A 16,050-nucleotide genomic window follows, 5' to 3' on the forward strand; every position below is an offset into this window, starting at 1 on the left:
AGAAATGTGGAGAAGAGCGTGTAAGGATTGTACCGTTGGGTGAGTGAACTGTGTGACCACCTTGCAGCGTGCCTCGGACGGAGTGTACCGCTTTGATGTCGCCTCGCACCTGCGGCCGGAGGAAGTGGCGCCAGTGGCCAGCCTCAAGCAGCACGTCATCGTCCTCCGGTGGGTGGGGCCCCCTGCTGCTGCTCTCCCACTGGGCATGCCTTGGGAACTGACCGTCATTAAGGGGGGATGAGGGTCTTAAAACTAACTTTTTTATTTGTGGCTGGAATCTCATGAAATATTGCACCCAGGTGCGTTTTTATCTTCCGATTTCAAATATGTTATCATAACTGAGCTGGTGGTCTCAGATGCAGAAGGGTTGAAATGCGGGCCAGTTGGTACATTGTAAACGAAAAAACCAGTCACACAAGACGACGGACAAGAAGAATGTACACACCACAACGACTGGACTAGCAACTGAAGTTTATTGGAAAATACATGGTCCGAGCAAGGCCAGCAGAGCATGCGCAGCAGCATCATCACTAATCACTGAGCAAAAGAGACAAAGACAAGAAATCCCATCTATTGTGGACGACCTAAAAAAGCAAATTCTTTTTCAAGCAAGCGCACCGAGGTTGTGCTTATACAATCAGAGCCTAACAATCCGATATGATATGCCTCCAGTATTTCCCGCTCCTGTTTTCCCTTGCCTCTGCCAAGAATGGTGACATTGCTGAACAAAGGATAGCAGCCACATTCATTGCAATGGCGAGGCAAGTTTGCACCGCCACCGGAACCCAGGGAGGAGTGATGCTCACGAAGCCGGTCATTTATACACCGGCCAGTTTGGCCGATGTAAACTCTCTCGCATGTGAGGGGGAACTTGTACACCACCTGTGCGACACATGTCGTGAAGCGATTCTCATGCTGCGTTGTGCAAACGTGGTTCCTTTCCCTGCCTCGAGAAATGCGCGAACACAGTCCCGACAGCTTGCAAGGAGCAGAGAACACCATGCTCACTCCCTGCTTGGCCGCCACTTTTTTCATGTTGTGGCTCACTTTATGCACGTACGGCATGACCTCGAACTTCTTTCGTTCAGTTGGCCCAACGTCAGTCCTCTTCGTGCGTCCTTTCTTGAGGTTCTGAAGCAGCGATTCAGCCAATTCAGTCTCAGATCTTACAGAGTCTACAATGTAATTAGGTGATTTCTTACACAGCTTTAATGAACTTTCTCATTGCATTTTGTTGCTTTTAATCACATGAATTGATAGCCAGAGAGTTCCCATACCCGGCGACATTCTTCGTTTTTCTGTAAAGGCATGTCATCCTGATGTACTATGTCAAGAGTAAAAGGGTCGCAACATTTGACACTGTAGTTCATTAAGCTAATTGTAAATTGCTATGTATTCGTGGCCTACACAAAAAAAAGTAAGAATGTCATTGGGTATGGGAATTTGCTGGCTATCACATCATGTAATTAGAAGGAACAAAATGCAGTGAGAAAGTTCATTAAAGCTGCATAAGAAATTACCTAATTACACTCTAGAATTTAAGGTAACTTTTGATTTAAGATCACCCACTCAATTATGGCTACATTTTTGAAATCAGAAGAGAAAAAATGCATCTGTGTGCAAAATTTTGTTAGATTCGAACCATAAATAAAGAGGTCAGTTTTAACACCCTCGTCCCCCCTTAAGTCAGGTCATGGGGCTGCCAGTGTGAATTCTGAGTGCCCAGCACTGTGAATGTGCAGCATGCCTGTTTACCAGATTGGAGCAGTGCTTGCTGAATTACTTTTTCCAACACGCACCTTTTTTCCTAACAAAGATTTCATCAAAATGACGGGCACGTTAGAATCGAGTGCAAAAATGCAACTAGGCCAGCCTGTTGTCACGACAAAATGGCGCCTGGATGAAGCATTTGAGCCAGTTGGAAAACTGGCTCCGCTTTTAAGGGCATGGCAGCCCAAGGGGATGCTGCACAGCTACTTTGAAAGGCTAAGGAGGAAAAGCACAGAGCAAAAAAAGAGATGGCAAGAGCTCAATGGCAGTCTATGCACAAGCACAAAGCCATTGAAATCGCTTCCTCTTGCATCCTTGCACTGTGTTAATCCCAGATGACTCGAACCAAATTCCAGCCCCAGTGCATGGACCCTGCAGGCATGCTGCACTGCAGTGTCAATAACCACTGTAGCAGGCTGATTGCACTGTTTCTCTGTGTTGTGGGCATAGTGCCAGGCTTTTCAGCATATATGATTACTTTGTCCAATAAAAATAGTGAGTTTTTGGCCTAGGTGCCGTTTTTTTTTTTTTTCACTTTGCATGGTTAATTTGAAGACGTGCCTACTTTGAATATCTTTCTTGGTCCCAGTGACTCTGAATTAATGAGGTTTTATTGTATTCAAGAGTAAAAATTGGCTTTAGTCCCATTTCCTGGCATTGTGGCCCTGCTGAAAAAAATGCTAGGAAACTGCTCCAGATTTTCCTTGTGCCTGCTCCAGAATTGCATGTGGCCATTCCCAGCATTGGTACAGTTCATTGTGATAGTAAGTCTGGAGGTCCTAGATTAGACGAGCTTAACCAAGTTCTTGATACTGACTGTGTGATAGGTGCAGCGTTAAGGGAAAGATGCATTTTAGCAGAAATATGCACAATAGCCAGTTCATGAGTGATGGTGACGGAGGGTAACGGAGTGGATTCCAAGAGAAAACAAACGTAGCAGGGGACGGCAGAAAGTTAGGTGGGCGGATGAGATTAAGAAGTTTGCGGGGATACAGTGGCGGCAACTGACAAAGGACAGGGTTAATTGGAGACACATGGGAGAGGCCTTTGCCCTGCAGTGGGTGTAGTCAGGCTGATGATGATGATGATGAGTGATGGTGATGGAGACTTGTTGTGCAGGCCCACGGAATCCAAGGTGCAGCCACTGGGTGCTCGCGACGTGTTTCCGGATGGCCGGGTCATCTACGAGATTCAGCTCACCTACAGCTTTTCCCTCGTGAGCTCTTTGAGTAATCTGCTCTGGTCCAATGGACAAAGCATGCTGGGATATAGCCGGAACGTTCATTGTTCCTGGTTGCAGCCATCGACATTTGAGGGAGTGCAAGGCAAGGGGGTGCAGAAAGTATAACCCTACTACTTAGTAGTACACATCAGCAGAGGGGAAGAACGTAAAACCTGGACTCTGATCTTGGGGATGATCTCGCTGTAAACGGCACCTTGGAGGGACACTTGATGTGTATGCCGAGATATTTGTACTCTGATAGTGAAGAAAGCTGTCTCCCATTTATTGCATAAGAGAATTCATGTTTTTTTTCTTTTTTGTGACTCGCATATACAGAGATTTTTTCAAGTTAATAAACGTCCCACATTTCATACACCATTTATCTTGTACCCAGTCAATCATTTTCTTATTAATGTTATACCAAGGCAATTTGTCAAGCAGGAGAGAGTGAGCAACAACATCAAATGCCTTTTTGAAATCCAAGAAGGCGCAATGTATAGAAAGCCCTTCATCAAGTGCACTTGTCTGGTCATGCATTAGTTGAGGCATCTGTGTTCCACAACAAATTCAAATATGATAATTCAAATATTTTCAATGGTCCCAGTGACTTGGAATTGGTGAGGTTTTACTATATTTTGAAACAGTGACTTTAGCAGAATTTGCAAAGTCATTTACTTGTGCAAAAATTGTCTTTAACTTTACCGACTTGGCTGGCACCCTGAAGTTAGGGAGATGAGCAGAGCATCTGGTGCTGAATCTGCAAAGGTAACGGAAAGTGGGGCCATCTGTCGAACAGACTGGAGGGAAGTGAAAAAGTGTTGGGCCCTCTCAACGTGCAGAGTCTGTCCTGTGCGTGTTACTCTGTCCTCGTGTCGAAATGAGCGCCAGCAAATGGGATGACTTGACATGTGCAGAGCAAGGCAACCGAGGTGACCCCCAGCTGTGGCCTGCTGTCAGAACTGCTGTACGAGTCGGAGTACGAGTCTCAGCTGTGGATGATCTTCGACACCAACAAGCAGCTGCTGGCGACAGGAGACGCTTTCCCCTCCAGGGTGCGGCTCTTCATCATCATCATCAGCCTGACTACGCCCACTGCAGGGCAAAGGCCTCTCCCATGTCTCTCCAATTAACCCTGTTCTTCGCCAGTTGCGGCCACTGTATCCCTGCAAATTTCTTAATCTCATCCGCCCACCTAACTTTCTGCCGCCCTCTGCTACGGTTGCCTTCTCTGGGAATCTACTCCGTTGTCCTTAAGGACCACGGTTATCTTGCCTTCACATCACATGCCCTGCCCAAGCCCACTTCTTCCCCTTGATATCCACTAGGATGCCATTGACCCACGTTTGTTCCCTCACCCACTCCGCCCGCTTCCGATCTCTTAACGGCACACCTATCATTTTCCTTTCCATAGCTCGCTGCGTTGTTTTTAACTTAAGCTGAACCCTCTTTGTTAGCCACCACATTTCTGCCCCCCATAGGTGAGTACTGGATAGCTACAGCTGTTGTAGACTTTTCTCTCAGGGGATATTGGTAAACTGCCATTCATGATCTGAGAGAACCTGTCGTATGCGCTCCACCCCATTCTTATTCTTCTAGTAACTTCCCTCTCATGATCCCGATCAGCTGTCACTGCCTGCCCTAAGTACACGTATATTCCCTTACCACTTCCAGCACCTCGCTACAAACTTGCTCTTGCTCTTCACTGTGTTACCATTGCAGTCTAACTCTCTCTCCCCCTGGGTGCAGTATGCCACCAAGCTGGAGAAGGGGGAGTATGTGCTGCGCCTGCACGTGCGCCACGAGCAGAGTGCCCTGGTGGAGCGCCTCTCCGAGCTGCCCCTGGAGCTGAGCCAGCGGCTGCCCACGGCCATCCCCCTGGACGCGTACCGCACCCAGGGCCAGGCCATGCTGGCCACCTCCAAGCGGTTTGCCCCCATCATGGCACGGCCAGGCACCCGGCTGCCCGTCTACCTGGCACCCCTGCCCTGCGACAAGTGAGCATATTAATATGTCAAGGGGTAACCCAGCTCGCTTCTCCATTACCACATTCGTTATACACGATGTTGTGTACATTGGAGCGAAAACGCACCATCAAAAGAACATGGGTAATCTGCACCAAAAGTAATTTATTGGTGAGATAGGTGAGCACACCTATCGCAGTAGGCGGTCATTTTGGTCTGCACATTGCATTTAGCTCCATCAATTAGAATTGCATTTTCCACACGCGACATGATTTCTGCATCAAGTCCCAGCCGTGTAGCTTTTAAGATGCTTGCGTGTCGTACTAAAAATTGCAATGCTCGGCGGCAGCACACAAAAGCCACCTACGGTGAACACACTACCACAACCCCGTGCTCCCAAGTGGGCAAGTGGCCGGGCGGGAGGCGTTTGGTATGGCCACAGCCTCTGGCACCATCCATAGGCGGCACCTGGAAGCTCCTGTGTGCGTACCTGGCCTGAGAGATTAAGCACACCGCTATTCGCAGCCGGAGCGGGCGGGTGAGTGGGCAGGCGTGCAAGCGGGCAAGTGGGCAAGGGGGCGGGCGGGCGTGCGGGCAGGCGTTGGGAGCAGGCATGGGAGCGGGCGGGCGTGCGAGTGGGCAAGTGTGCAAGCGGGCGTGCAAGCGGGTGGGCCGGGTGGGCGTGCGAGCGGGCGGGCAGGCAGGCAAGTGGGCGGGCAGCGGCCGCGGCCTCTGGCGCCATCTATGGGCGGCACCTGGAAGCTCCTGTGTGCATGCGTGGCTTCCTAGATTAAGCACACCGTTATGTGCAGCCGGAGCTGATCGCGGAGGCCACGGCGTATGCATTTCAAAAGGTATTCCTGCATGGGTCGTGGACAGTTTGAGTGTGGCCCTTACACAAATTTTTATTGCGAAAGCAATACTGCTAGCACTTTTCTGCCGTCGGTGGAGGTCGTTCCTTCGCTCCGGCGTAGCTGCGGTGTATGACCACGTGACAGCGTCACGTCACGACCAGAGGAAAGCAGGGGCCCCAACTCGTCTCTTCGGCCGTAGTCATTCCTTCGCTCGGCGCGGTGGCTACCACGTGACAGCCTCCTCGGCCCGCCGCGTGAGGGCACTCGCTAGGAGAGGATAAACGGGGCGCCACAGGCGCGCTCCGCTTAGTCATGTCTGAGGAGTTGTACAAGGTGTCGCTGGAGCGACGTGCTGCACGCAAAGGCCGGAGCCGTGCTGAGGAGACAGATGAAGAAAGGCAAGAGCGGTTGGCTAAGCAACGCGTCTATACCGCAGAATGGCGAGCCCGGCGGCGTTCATAGCGTGTTCATTGGAATAAACAAACAGTACAAACCATGTTGTGTCCAGAGTAAATCCCTTAGTTGCACAAAAGGCAAAGCCATGCCAAACCACCAGCAGAGCCAAGTGCAGCCAGGGAGCTATTGCTTTCGCAATCACTCAGGCTTAACCAGAGCTAAGCCACAGCTATTTTTTTCTTTTTACTATTTCCTTAGGGAAGACACGGTGTGGCCAATACATGGGTAGGGCCCTTACACATGTGCCTTTATACGGTAGTTTCAGTTTTAATGCACAAGAATGCGAGTCGAAAAATTTTCGGAAATTTCACCTCTCGTAATAGGCACATCCCAAACTTTGAGCTGGAATTTCGGAAATAAAAAAGTGTGCCTATTATGCAATTAAATACGGTAGTTCCTTTGGGATCCTACAAGTTATGTTCTCAGCTGTGTAGTTTTTTCATCCTGGACTGTCCTATTGTTGGATGTTTCAGGCTCCCCAAGGGCTGCAGTGCAGGACACTTCCTGACGGGCACGGTCACGGTCACCAAGGACGAGCAGGGCAAGAAAGTGGTCAGTGCACCCCTTGTATTGTGGCACAGCTGCCGGCCGACGCATTGACGCTCACAGCATGTTGTGGGTGGCCATTTTTGTCGCTTTCTTTTTCACCGACAGCTTCTGCAGTATCTTCATCCGCTGAGATGTAAACATGTGCTGTTGGCTGAGTTGCAACAACAGCACTGTAGAAGCTGCAGTGGGGTGTGTCATCAATAGGGGTGTGCGAATGTTTGGAAATTTCGAATACCGAATCAAATATGCCTTCAAGTTTTCGAATACTTTTCAAATAATTGGCGAAAAGTTTGATGCAAACAAAGAACTGCATGAATGAGACACAGATGGCGTAGAGGCAAAAAGGCACACAAACTTGGGGGCTAACAACTTTACTTTGTAAAGAAATACGAGGCGTATATAGTATAAGCGATCTCATCATTATGCTTAGTCTGATAAAAAAAACACTGGCATGTGAACAAGTGCCGAGGCAAGAATAAAAAAAAATCTGGACAACTATCACGTATAAACTAATAGTCGTAAACTGGGCTGTCCCACTCGGTGAAAACCTAGAGAAACCATAACACACTAATAAAGCCTGCCATATTTTTCTTCCGTAACTAGTCTCACAGGAACCATGCACACCCCGTTACCATGCTGCCATGATCAATATGCATGGGATGGAGGCTTCAGTGCCATGGTGCGGTCCATTTGAGTGGTGATGTTCGTAATCCTCATGCATGGCCTCAGAGATTGGTTGACACAGCTGGGCCTCAGGCATGTTCAGTAAACATGGCCTCTGTGCCCGAACTTGGAGGCCATGCCTCATACGTAAGCTCTCTCCCGTCTCATGCGCTGTGATGTAGCACCGGTTAATTATCTTCACTTAGAAGGTACTTAAAAGGATGGAGATGAGTGTTGCGTCTTTTAACAAATGCGAAAGCAGTGCTTTCACAGTTATTGTTCGCTGAATATTCGCACAAGTAGCAAATATTCGTCAAAATATTCCATTCAGTTTGGTATTCGCACACCAATAGTCATGCTGCTGTGAGGCCACCTGCAGTGGTTACTGTCGCGTACACATCCAAGTAGAACTGTGTGCCCTTTAGCTGGCAATTGCATCGTTAAGGGGGGAGTGAAGTCGCATTTATGAAAACATCATGGAATATTGTATGCTCTGGACAACAAATTTGGCTGTTTTCATTAATGCAAATGCTCCCCAGTGTATGTCTAGATGAAGTGATTTAAAATCAAGTATTGGTGACTTCAGGGGAAGTGGATAAACTAGCATGAAGCACCGGCCAGGATCACACGCATGAATCCTGCGGACTTGCTGGTTTCAGGGCTGGAGGTCCACCATCGGCCCAAATTTATGATTGCAAAAGTTCACTGCTGATTAGTGCTAAAGCCTGAAGATATGAAATGCATCTGCTCATTTCGCTTTTTTTGATATGGATAAGGTAGACACTAGCGCAGTTTTTCAGGCCTTACCGGGCATGAAGCTTTTACTTGGCCACACAAGCCCAAGTGATGGTGGGAAGCGACACCATTGAACAGTGGGCGCATTTGTTTTTCAGTCCCGGACTGTCCGGGACTACTTGCGGACTCGAGTCTGATATTTGTTTTTCTCGGGCAGCCCGAAAGCTCCGCCCACCTGCCTGCATCGCCATAGCAACGCGTTCGTTTTTCGCCTATGGCAGTCCACGGGCTACTTGGGGCTGCGGGGAAGGCAGCAGACGACAGCTGCGTGCCGCGCTGGCAGCCATATTGAGCTAGACTCTGCGTGCATTTTGCGTACTTTTCGTGTTCCTGGAGGACGCTATCGTGCGTTAAACCTTCACATGAGCTCCGTAGCTGCTCTCTGAGCCATCGTAAGACTTTTTGTTATTGCATCTTCGTTCTATTTTCTTGAAATCCACCACACACGGATGTGCGTTTGGAGCTGCGAGTGCATATTATTTGCTCGTGTTGTCAAGAGGTTCTTGTTTGCTTGTTTTGAAAAATGATGTCTGCGCGCTTACCTGAAACCATCACAGGTGAACCACTGGTATACTGGAGCAGCTATAGCGCTGGTTAACATTTTTGCAAAGGCTTTCGTCTGTCTTCCTATTCGCAGCGAGTTGGACTACTCTGTACGAACTTCGCTGCAAGCAGTAGCGGCGAGCATACCTCCGAAGCTGAGTTCTGTAATTTACCTACGCTAAGCTGACAGTATGGTCTTCGAATCGACTCAGTATCATGATCGAGTGCACGGCATTGCTTCGGTGTCGTGGTGGCCATGGCTTGCGTCGTCTGCCAGCAGATGACAGCATCCATGCACGGTAACCGAGGGGGAGCCCGGCTCTGGTGGCGAATCCACAAGCAGCCTATGGCAAGTAGGTCATGTGACCATGACGGTGTTTCCTGTCAGAGCGGAAGCCGAGACCTGTCAGCAAGTAGCCCGGGACTGGAAAAACAAATACGCCCAGTGTTTTGTTCGTGTCGCTTACCTCGCCACTCAGTTCTGTGCACAGGCACCCAATGAAAGCACATCTTCGCTTGGGCACATACATCACACATGTCACCGCGGCTAGAATGAGGTCTTCTATAAGTTTCTAAATTTTTAATTTTACACATTCTCATGCCATCTAGTTCGCACCACTCTCTTCTGGTTCTCACTAAGCTCACTCTTTGCACTACTACGATTTGCGGTCGTTGGCCATGCTGGCGTCGTCATCGGTGTAGTGTGGGCTTACCGACCAGCCCTCCAACCGCCGATTGGTGTGGCACCTGCCCAGTGTGGCCGGACCCTAACTATACGGACAAAATAACTACATTACTGTTATTGCTTTTGCGGCACCAGTCGCTTATATATGAAGGACGACTGCTGCTTCGGTCGCCCATGAAAGTACAGGAAATAAGAGACCTCGTTGTGCACATTGCAGCAGCGATAGCAGACGACGCTGCTGCGTCTATGCCCTTGTGACATTGCACAAGCATTCAATATGGCAGTCCCTGCCTGCGGGAGGAGTTTTGTAGTCTCAATTCGAATCACATTTTTTAGAATATAGAGCGCATCCAGGGCACTCAAATTTTTGGAAATTGAATCGTAGGCTGTTGTATTATTTACTGAACTACAAAACTGCAGTATGATGAACAATCATGCCTTTGCCGTTTTAACAGACGTCGTTGAAAAGCGAGCATCGGGATTGGCTACCGAAGACAGGTTATGATTGTTTTAGTGTCCTGTGGGAACAATCTCTAGTGCCGAGGTGTTGCATGTGTTGCTTTGCTTTGGTAGTTGTTCCTATATTCACTGCGTGATGCACTTTCTCTAATTACTTTTTCGAGATCGCTTTTTTCGAGATATTGGGCCCATACTGCTACTGCAGCGTACAAACAGAGTTTGTATTTGTGGACTTGTCTATAGTGTGTTAAAATCTTGATGTGGCACCGCGATCATAGCACTGAGGTCAAATTTAACTCAAAACGGAGCCAAATTTACCATCGCTGTCATGACATAGTCTCAGTAACTTCACGGGAGTGAAAACAACTTGTTAAACAGTGTGTGATGCGATAAAAGTATAAAAGTCGCTTGCCTTGCGCTTGTACCCCAGGTTCAACATTGTTACCGGACTTTCTGTCATGTGCCTATCATCCTTGAGATGAGCGGAACATATCCGAGAGTCGGTAATTGGTACGAAGACATTCTCATTTACGCAAGACGTCTATTGGCCATTGATTTCCCAGTCGGTGCGAAAGCAGAACCATGTCACAACTGCATTGGAACTGTCTTGCATGCTTCCCGCATGCGCTTTCATCAGTCCGCTTTTGATTTCTTTGATTATTTGTGCTGTCCACGGTCGCGCAGTGCTGTCCCGACGACATTGATAAATAGATACAAGTGTTGAAAATGGCCAAAGCCTGACAAAAAAGACTGCTCTACAATGCATAAAGCGTGGAACGGTGGAAACGGAAATGTTAAAGAGTAATTCCTTCTCCTCAGCTTGCCTTCTGTAAAATGGCGTATAGTGACTGGTAATCATTGTGTTGGCTCTTGTTTCAGCATATTTCAGCAACACTTTCTGAATGCATCAGGGAAAGCTTCTGAAAACCGTGAGAAAAAGTAACAGCGGATGAAACGCGTAAACCACACATGCTTAGCAGGCAGGCTTGCAACCGTGAGACACATTACTCAGAGAGCGATTTGGCTTCCCAGGCAGTGTTCCCGCTCACGTACCACATTGGGGAGCTGCCCAAGAAGAGTGCGTCTTGTGCCAAGAACTCGTCCGAGGACAAGAGCCCCGACCAGGAGTTCCAGGAGGCCCTGAGGGACCTCAAGGTGTCCTGGGTTGCCAAGTGGGTCTTTATCTGTTTGTTTTCACCCTTGGGTCTGTACAGGCATTGCAATGGGCAGAAAGAACTGTGAAAACGATTGAGTTGGCCGCCAATGTTTGGGTTAGCCGACAAACCTTTCGTCGGGAAGCCAGTGATGGAAGGCTCAGATTAATTTTCATTTACGTTATACTTGGTCCTTACTTATACAGTAAAACCTCGTTAAAACGTACCCGCTTAAACAGTACTTTCGTTTTAAAAGTAGTAAAGTCAAGTCCCCGACTGAGCACCCATTGAACATAATGCATTTTGCATCCGCATAAACCGTACCAGCTTATCGCGGTCGTATCGGTTAGCACGTACCATTTTCACTTTTCGTCGCACTCGCGCGTGACGAATTCACGCCAGTAGCACCGACCCAAAGGACGGTTCGGCTAGCGGCGCAACAATCTTCCCTAAATACCGCCGACGGGACGGCAAGCCACACAGCTAATGAGAAATTGGCGCCAAAGTTGGTAATCATACAACTAGCGCCATCTTTGGGGGTTTTTTTGCCGCGGCAGCAATAACTACCCGTGGCCTCCGCGACGGCGAGCCGCCGGAGCTGATCGCGGAGGCCATAAACTACCGCAGTGGTAAGAAAAACGTTGGTGGTAAGTGAAAGCTCGTTAATTCGACCCCCGTTAATTTGGAAAATTGGGTAACTCGACGCGCACGCGAGGTCCCTACAATTATACTTAAGAGTCTATGGGGCGAAACTCTCGTTAATTTGAACAAATTTTGTCGTGCGTCGGTTAATTCGACTTCACTCCGCAGCCCGCAAAGCCGGTGCGCCGAGAGCAAAAAGAAAAAAATACTGCCACGAGCGGCGCTACTGTACTGCTCATAGGCGATCCGTATGGTCACCGTCATCAGCAGCGTGAGAAAGGGCGAGGGAAGCGAGGTTAGCCAGCGGGTTAGCGGCGGCCGAAGCAGCTGGCGTTTTTTTTTTTTTGTGCTTTGTTGTTGTCGCAGCAGTCGTGCGCTGCTTGTTGCTGTTTTGTTGCGACTGAGAGAAGGGTGAAAGGAAATTGCACCCTGCCTACTGGCTCAGCCTGGCCGAGCCGCTACCGCTGCCTAGTGCAGATAGAGGAGAGTTAAAAGATCAGAGGAAAGATAAAGAGAAAAGATAAGACGCGTGTCGCTGCAACAACCGCGAAGCCGACGCTGGCTGAAAGAACAGATAAGTGGCCAAAGCCGCGCTCGCTTCACCTCCTCCCCGCGCTACTTTCGAGTGGGTAGCGCGCAGTGCCTGCGCGCCGGACAGTGATGACGACGACGTGGAAAGTGAGGGTGATTCGGGCCCAACAGTGGCAGGGGCTGCGCGCGCTGTAAACGTGATGCGGCTGTTCGCTGAAAAAAGGGGACTGGCCGAGAAGCTGGCTCGCGGCCTAAATGAGTTTGAGGCTGCTGTTGTCGCTGCCAGAACACCGCGGCGTCAAACGAAGATTGCCGACTTTTTCAGTGCAAAATAAAGGCTGCATGTTTTTTTTCCTTCTTTCAACTACTACTGATCTCTGGTTTTGTTTTTTGGCAGGTAAGTGGGCGATTTTATGCTACTCCTGTTAAGCGGTACTACCGTTTAGTACGTACTTTTTCCGGGTTCCGGCCAACTACGGTTTAACGAGGTTTCACTGTAGTTAGAAATGGAAAGAGCAGTTATTCTGACACTTCAAGCCAAGTAATTAAGTAGTCATGGCTAGGATACGAGGGTGCTGTCGTGGGCTAGTTCGTTACACATTGCGAAAAGGGAACAGCGCAAACACAGGAGAGAGGAAGATACAGCACAGGCGGTGACTTACAACTGAAGTATATTCGAAAGGTGCACACACACTAAGTAGTCTCAAGGCAAGCTGTCAGCTGAGTCAATGTCAGGGGCGGTGTAAAGGGCCGGATAGAAGCGATAAAATCTTAAGAGCTTTTAAAAATGGATGTGGGGTTCCCCATGTCGCACCTCGCTAGCTTGGCAGAGAAATTACTGCGAGAGCTTTGCAATTTTCATCATGCCAACAGCAGCCTGGACCAGTCAAGAACAGCGGTGGTTCCCTATGGACACGAGGCAAGCCATAGACTCAAGAAAATAGCCGGGAAACACAGAATACGTGTTGCTCTTTCGGCGCCCCTGTGAAAGAGTCAGTCAAGAAGATCAGCCGAAGAGCGTGTGCGAGATCACTCACAAGGCAGCATATCTAAAACCCTGTGTGGCCTCGGCTGTATATGAGGTACCACTATCGTGTGGTGTGCCCTAGGTTGGACAATCAGGAAGGTGCATCAACAAGTGTCTGATGGAGCTCTCAAAGTTACTCAAGACCGACACTGGCGCCAGTCTGGCCATTCACTGTAAGAAATGCTCTTGCGTGCCAGCCCTCAACTAGGCAAAGATTTTGAAAAGATATTATGGGAAGCGCTCCCGTGAGATACGTGAAGCTTACCTAATTCAAGATCGTGGGGACACGTGTGTCAGCAGTCCATCCATCAACCTACTATGGAAAGAGGCTGCCTATCTGAAGAAGTGATCCTATCTCTCGTAGAACACTTTTAACTTTTTAACCCTTTGACATAAAGTGCTAGCCACGTTCTTTTTTTTTTTTTTACTCAGCCGCATGCTCATTATGCATCCTTCACCTGCATCTTGTTCTTTTCATTTTCTTCTGTCACTCTTCCCACAGGCATCGTTCCCTGTTAAAACTTTTAAAGCTCTTTAGATTTTATCGCTTTTATCCGGCCCTTTATACACCGCCCCTGACGTTGACTCAGCTGACAGCTTGCCTCGAGACTACTCAGTATGTGTGCACGTTTCGAATAAGCTTCAGTTGCAAGTCACCGCCTGTGTTGTACCTTCCTCTGTCCTTTGTTTGTGCTGTTTCTTTTTAGCAACGGCTAGGATCCCAGGCTGCTGTTGAGTATGTTTTATAAAGAACTGGTTTCAATGCACAAGAAAAATTACGCCACAGATAACCTATTGTTTTTTTTATAATGTTGTTGATGACGTAATCTATGTGCAGCCTCCAGGTGTGTAACTTTTGTTGTGGGGCTAGTTGGGGATGCATGTTAAACTTGCAGAAATGAGGTGCTACAAAACACACAAGACGAGACAGGACAGCAGTGCAGGCGCCAACTTCCAACTGTTTATTCGGAGAACGAGGTACATGCATTTATACACCATAGAACTGCCCACATTCATTTCTTTCGGGGCTTATCAGAAGCCGCCACTTGACATGCCGCACTGCCGTGTTGGCAAAGAAAATCAAATTCCACCAAATGCAGGTTAGTTGACAGATAGCTTATGCAGATCAGCCTTTTTCTTGATGTGAAATCCTCAAGCAAAACCCTTGCCTTTTCGTTCTTGCTCCTGCCTAGAATCCTAGCTTCCCCGAGTTGTGCCTCGCACTTAGACGTGCCAATGTGCTGAACCAAATTAGCGTATTTTTCCCTGTTTTCTACATTTTTGCCGTGCTCCCTAAGGCTGCCATTAATTCATCGGCCTGTTTGTCCCATATAGGACATTCCACAACTCAAGGGGATCTCGTGCACCTCTCCTACCACGCAGCGAACGTAGGCCGTCTCATGTTTTGTCTTGCAGCCAGGCACTTCTGTGCCGCATATCCGAGGTGTCAATCTCGGTGGCTTATTTGGGGCTGAAAACACCAATGTAACCTTGTGGCTGTTCACAACTTTCTTTAGGTTGTGCGACACTTTGTGCACATACGGCATAACTTCAGGCTACAACGTGGTGTGCCCATCAGTAAAAATTTACTCTGTTGTTCTTCGCTCATTCCTTCTCTCTTCTTCTTCACTCGTTGTTGCTTGTTGTATTTCTTTCTTCTCAGTAGGTCCCGTCTCCCTGCTTTGCCCAATGAACTTCTCGAATTGGCCGGATTAACTGAGAAAACTTGTTTAATTAAACATTTGATTACGACAAGAAAAAGGTACAGTGCAGTTAAAATGATGACAGCAGCATAGAACAGAATAATTGAGCTGGGTCACCCTTGGACCTAGGACAGTCCATTGTCTTAAGCAAGCATGCGGGAGAAAGTCCGTCTCCTACCGAGCTCCAACCTCAACTGCCACCTGCTCAGAGCTCGCGGCAGTCACTGGGTTTCTTCCACAGAAACAATTATTAGTTCAGCTCTCCCACATTCCCAAAGACACTTTCCCACAGTTTTGGGGAATGCATTTACTGCAGACGGGGCCGTGATGCCAATGCGTCTGAGCTCCGGTCCGCAATGTTAGGAAGCCCTTCCCGTGGAGAAGTGCAAATTTTCGACAAGTGGCTCCAACATCCGGCAAAGAAAAGCAACGCAAACCCAGACACCTAGCAGACGCGCGGGGTGTAGTTTGCCGAAGGTGCCCGGAGTCCCGTACGCTAAATGTTACGCAAAGCGGCGTCTACGGAGACATACGGCACTTCCCATGTCAATGCCATAGCAAGACCCGACAAAAGGAATTGTACACTCATGCTCACTCCTTTCAAAGTTCAGGTTCACCCGCGGAAACAAACACATCAAAATACGGGTGATGAACATGCAGGCCGTCTTGCCTGAGTCTGGGCAAGACTCACCCCCGCTGCTCTCTGCACATGCGTTGCGCTACGTCGTCTGCTTCTCATGGTGCCACGACCACGGCCCCAAATCCGTTCACGGTACTATAGGGCTCTAGAATACTATAGCGGTGCTAGCGTGCGCTGCAAGTTCAAGTCAAGTGCTTGAGCATTCTGCTTGAACAACGTCGGAGGAGAAGGATGTGAGAGTGGAGTCGTCTGCTTCCACGGCGGCATTAACTAAACATGCACCTAGGTGGTGAGCGTTGCCGGATTGCATGGATGGCTTTGCAACAGCAGTGACAAAGGTCTACGCAGAGTCTTCCCCTCTTGGCACGGCACACTTGTTTTGTTCTGATTGGCTTT

The 16,050-nt window shown here is 48.7% G+C and overlaps 1 protein-coding gene across 2 annotated transcripts in view; it reads left to right on the forward strand.

Annotated features, from left to right (window-relative positions):
* TppII (Tripeptidyl-peptidase II) overlaps positions 1 to 16,050 on the forward strand; it is a 96,267-nt gene that overhangs the window by 66,162 nt on the left and 14,055 nt on the right. For both annotated transcript variants that reach the window (XM_089546554.1, XM_089546555.1), the window contains exons 19-24: positions 68 to 168; positions 2,890 to 2,986; positions 3,907 to 4,044; positions 4,739 to 4,986; positions 6,737 to 6,815; positions 10,990 to 11,129. In XM_089546554.1, coding sequence (XP_089402680.1) covers positions 68 to 168; positions 2,890 to 2,986; positions 3,907 to 4,044; positions 4,739 to 4,986; positions 6,737 to 6,815; positions 10,990 to 11,129 — 803 coding nt within the window. The remainder of the gene's footprint in view (positions 1 to 67; positions 169 to 2,889; positions 2,987 to 3,906; positions 4,045 to 4,738; positions 4,987 to 6,736; positions 6,816 to 10,989; positions 11,130 to 16,050) is intronic.

Source organism: Amblyomma mixtum, chromosome 5 (genome assembly GCF_055824585.1).
Source record: "Amblyomma mixtum isolate Tamu chromosome 5, ASM5582458v1, whole genome shotgun sequence".
Classification (NCBI taxonomy): domain Eukaryota; kingdom Metazoa; phylum Arthropoda; class Arachnida; order Ixodida; family Ixodidae; genus Amblyomma; species Amblyomma mixtum.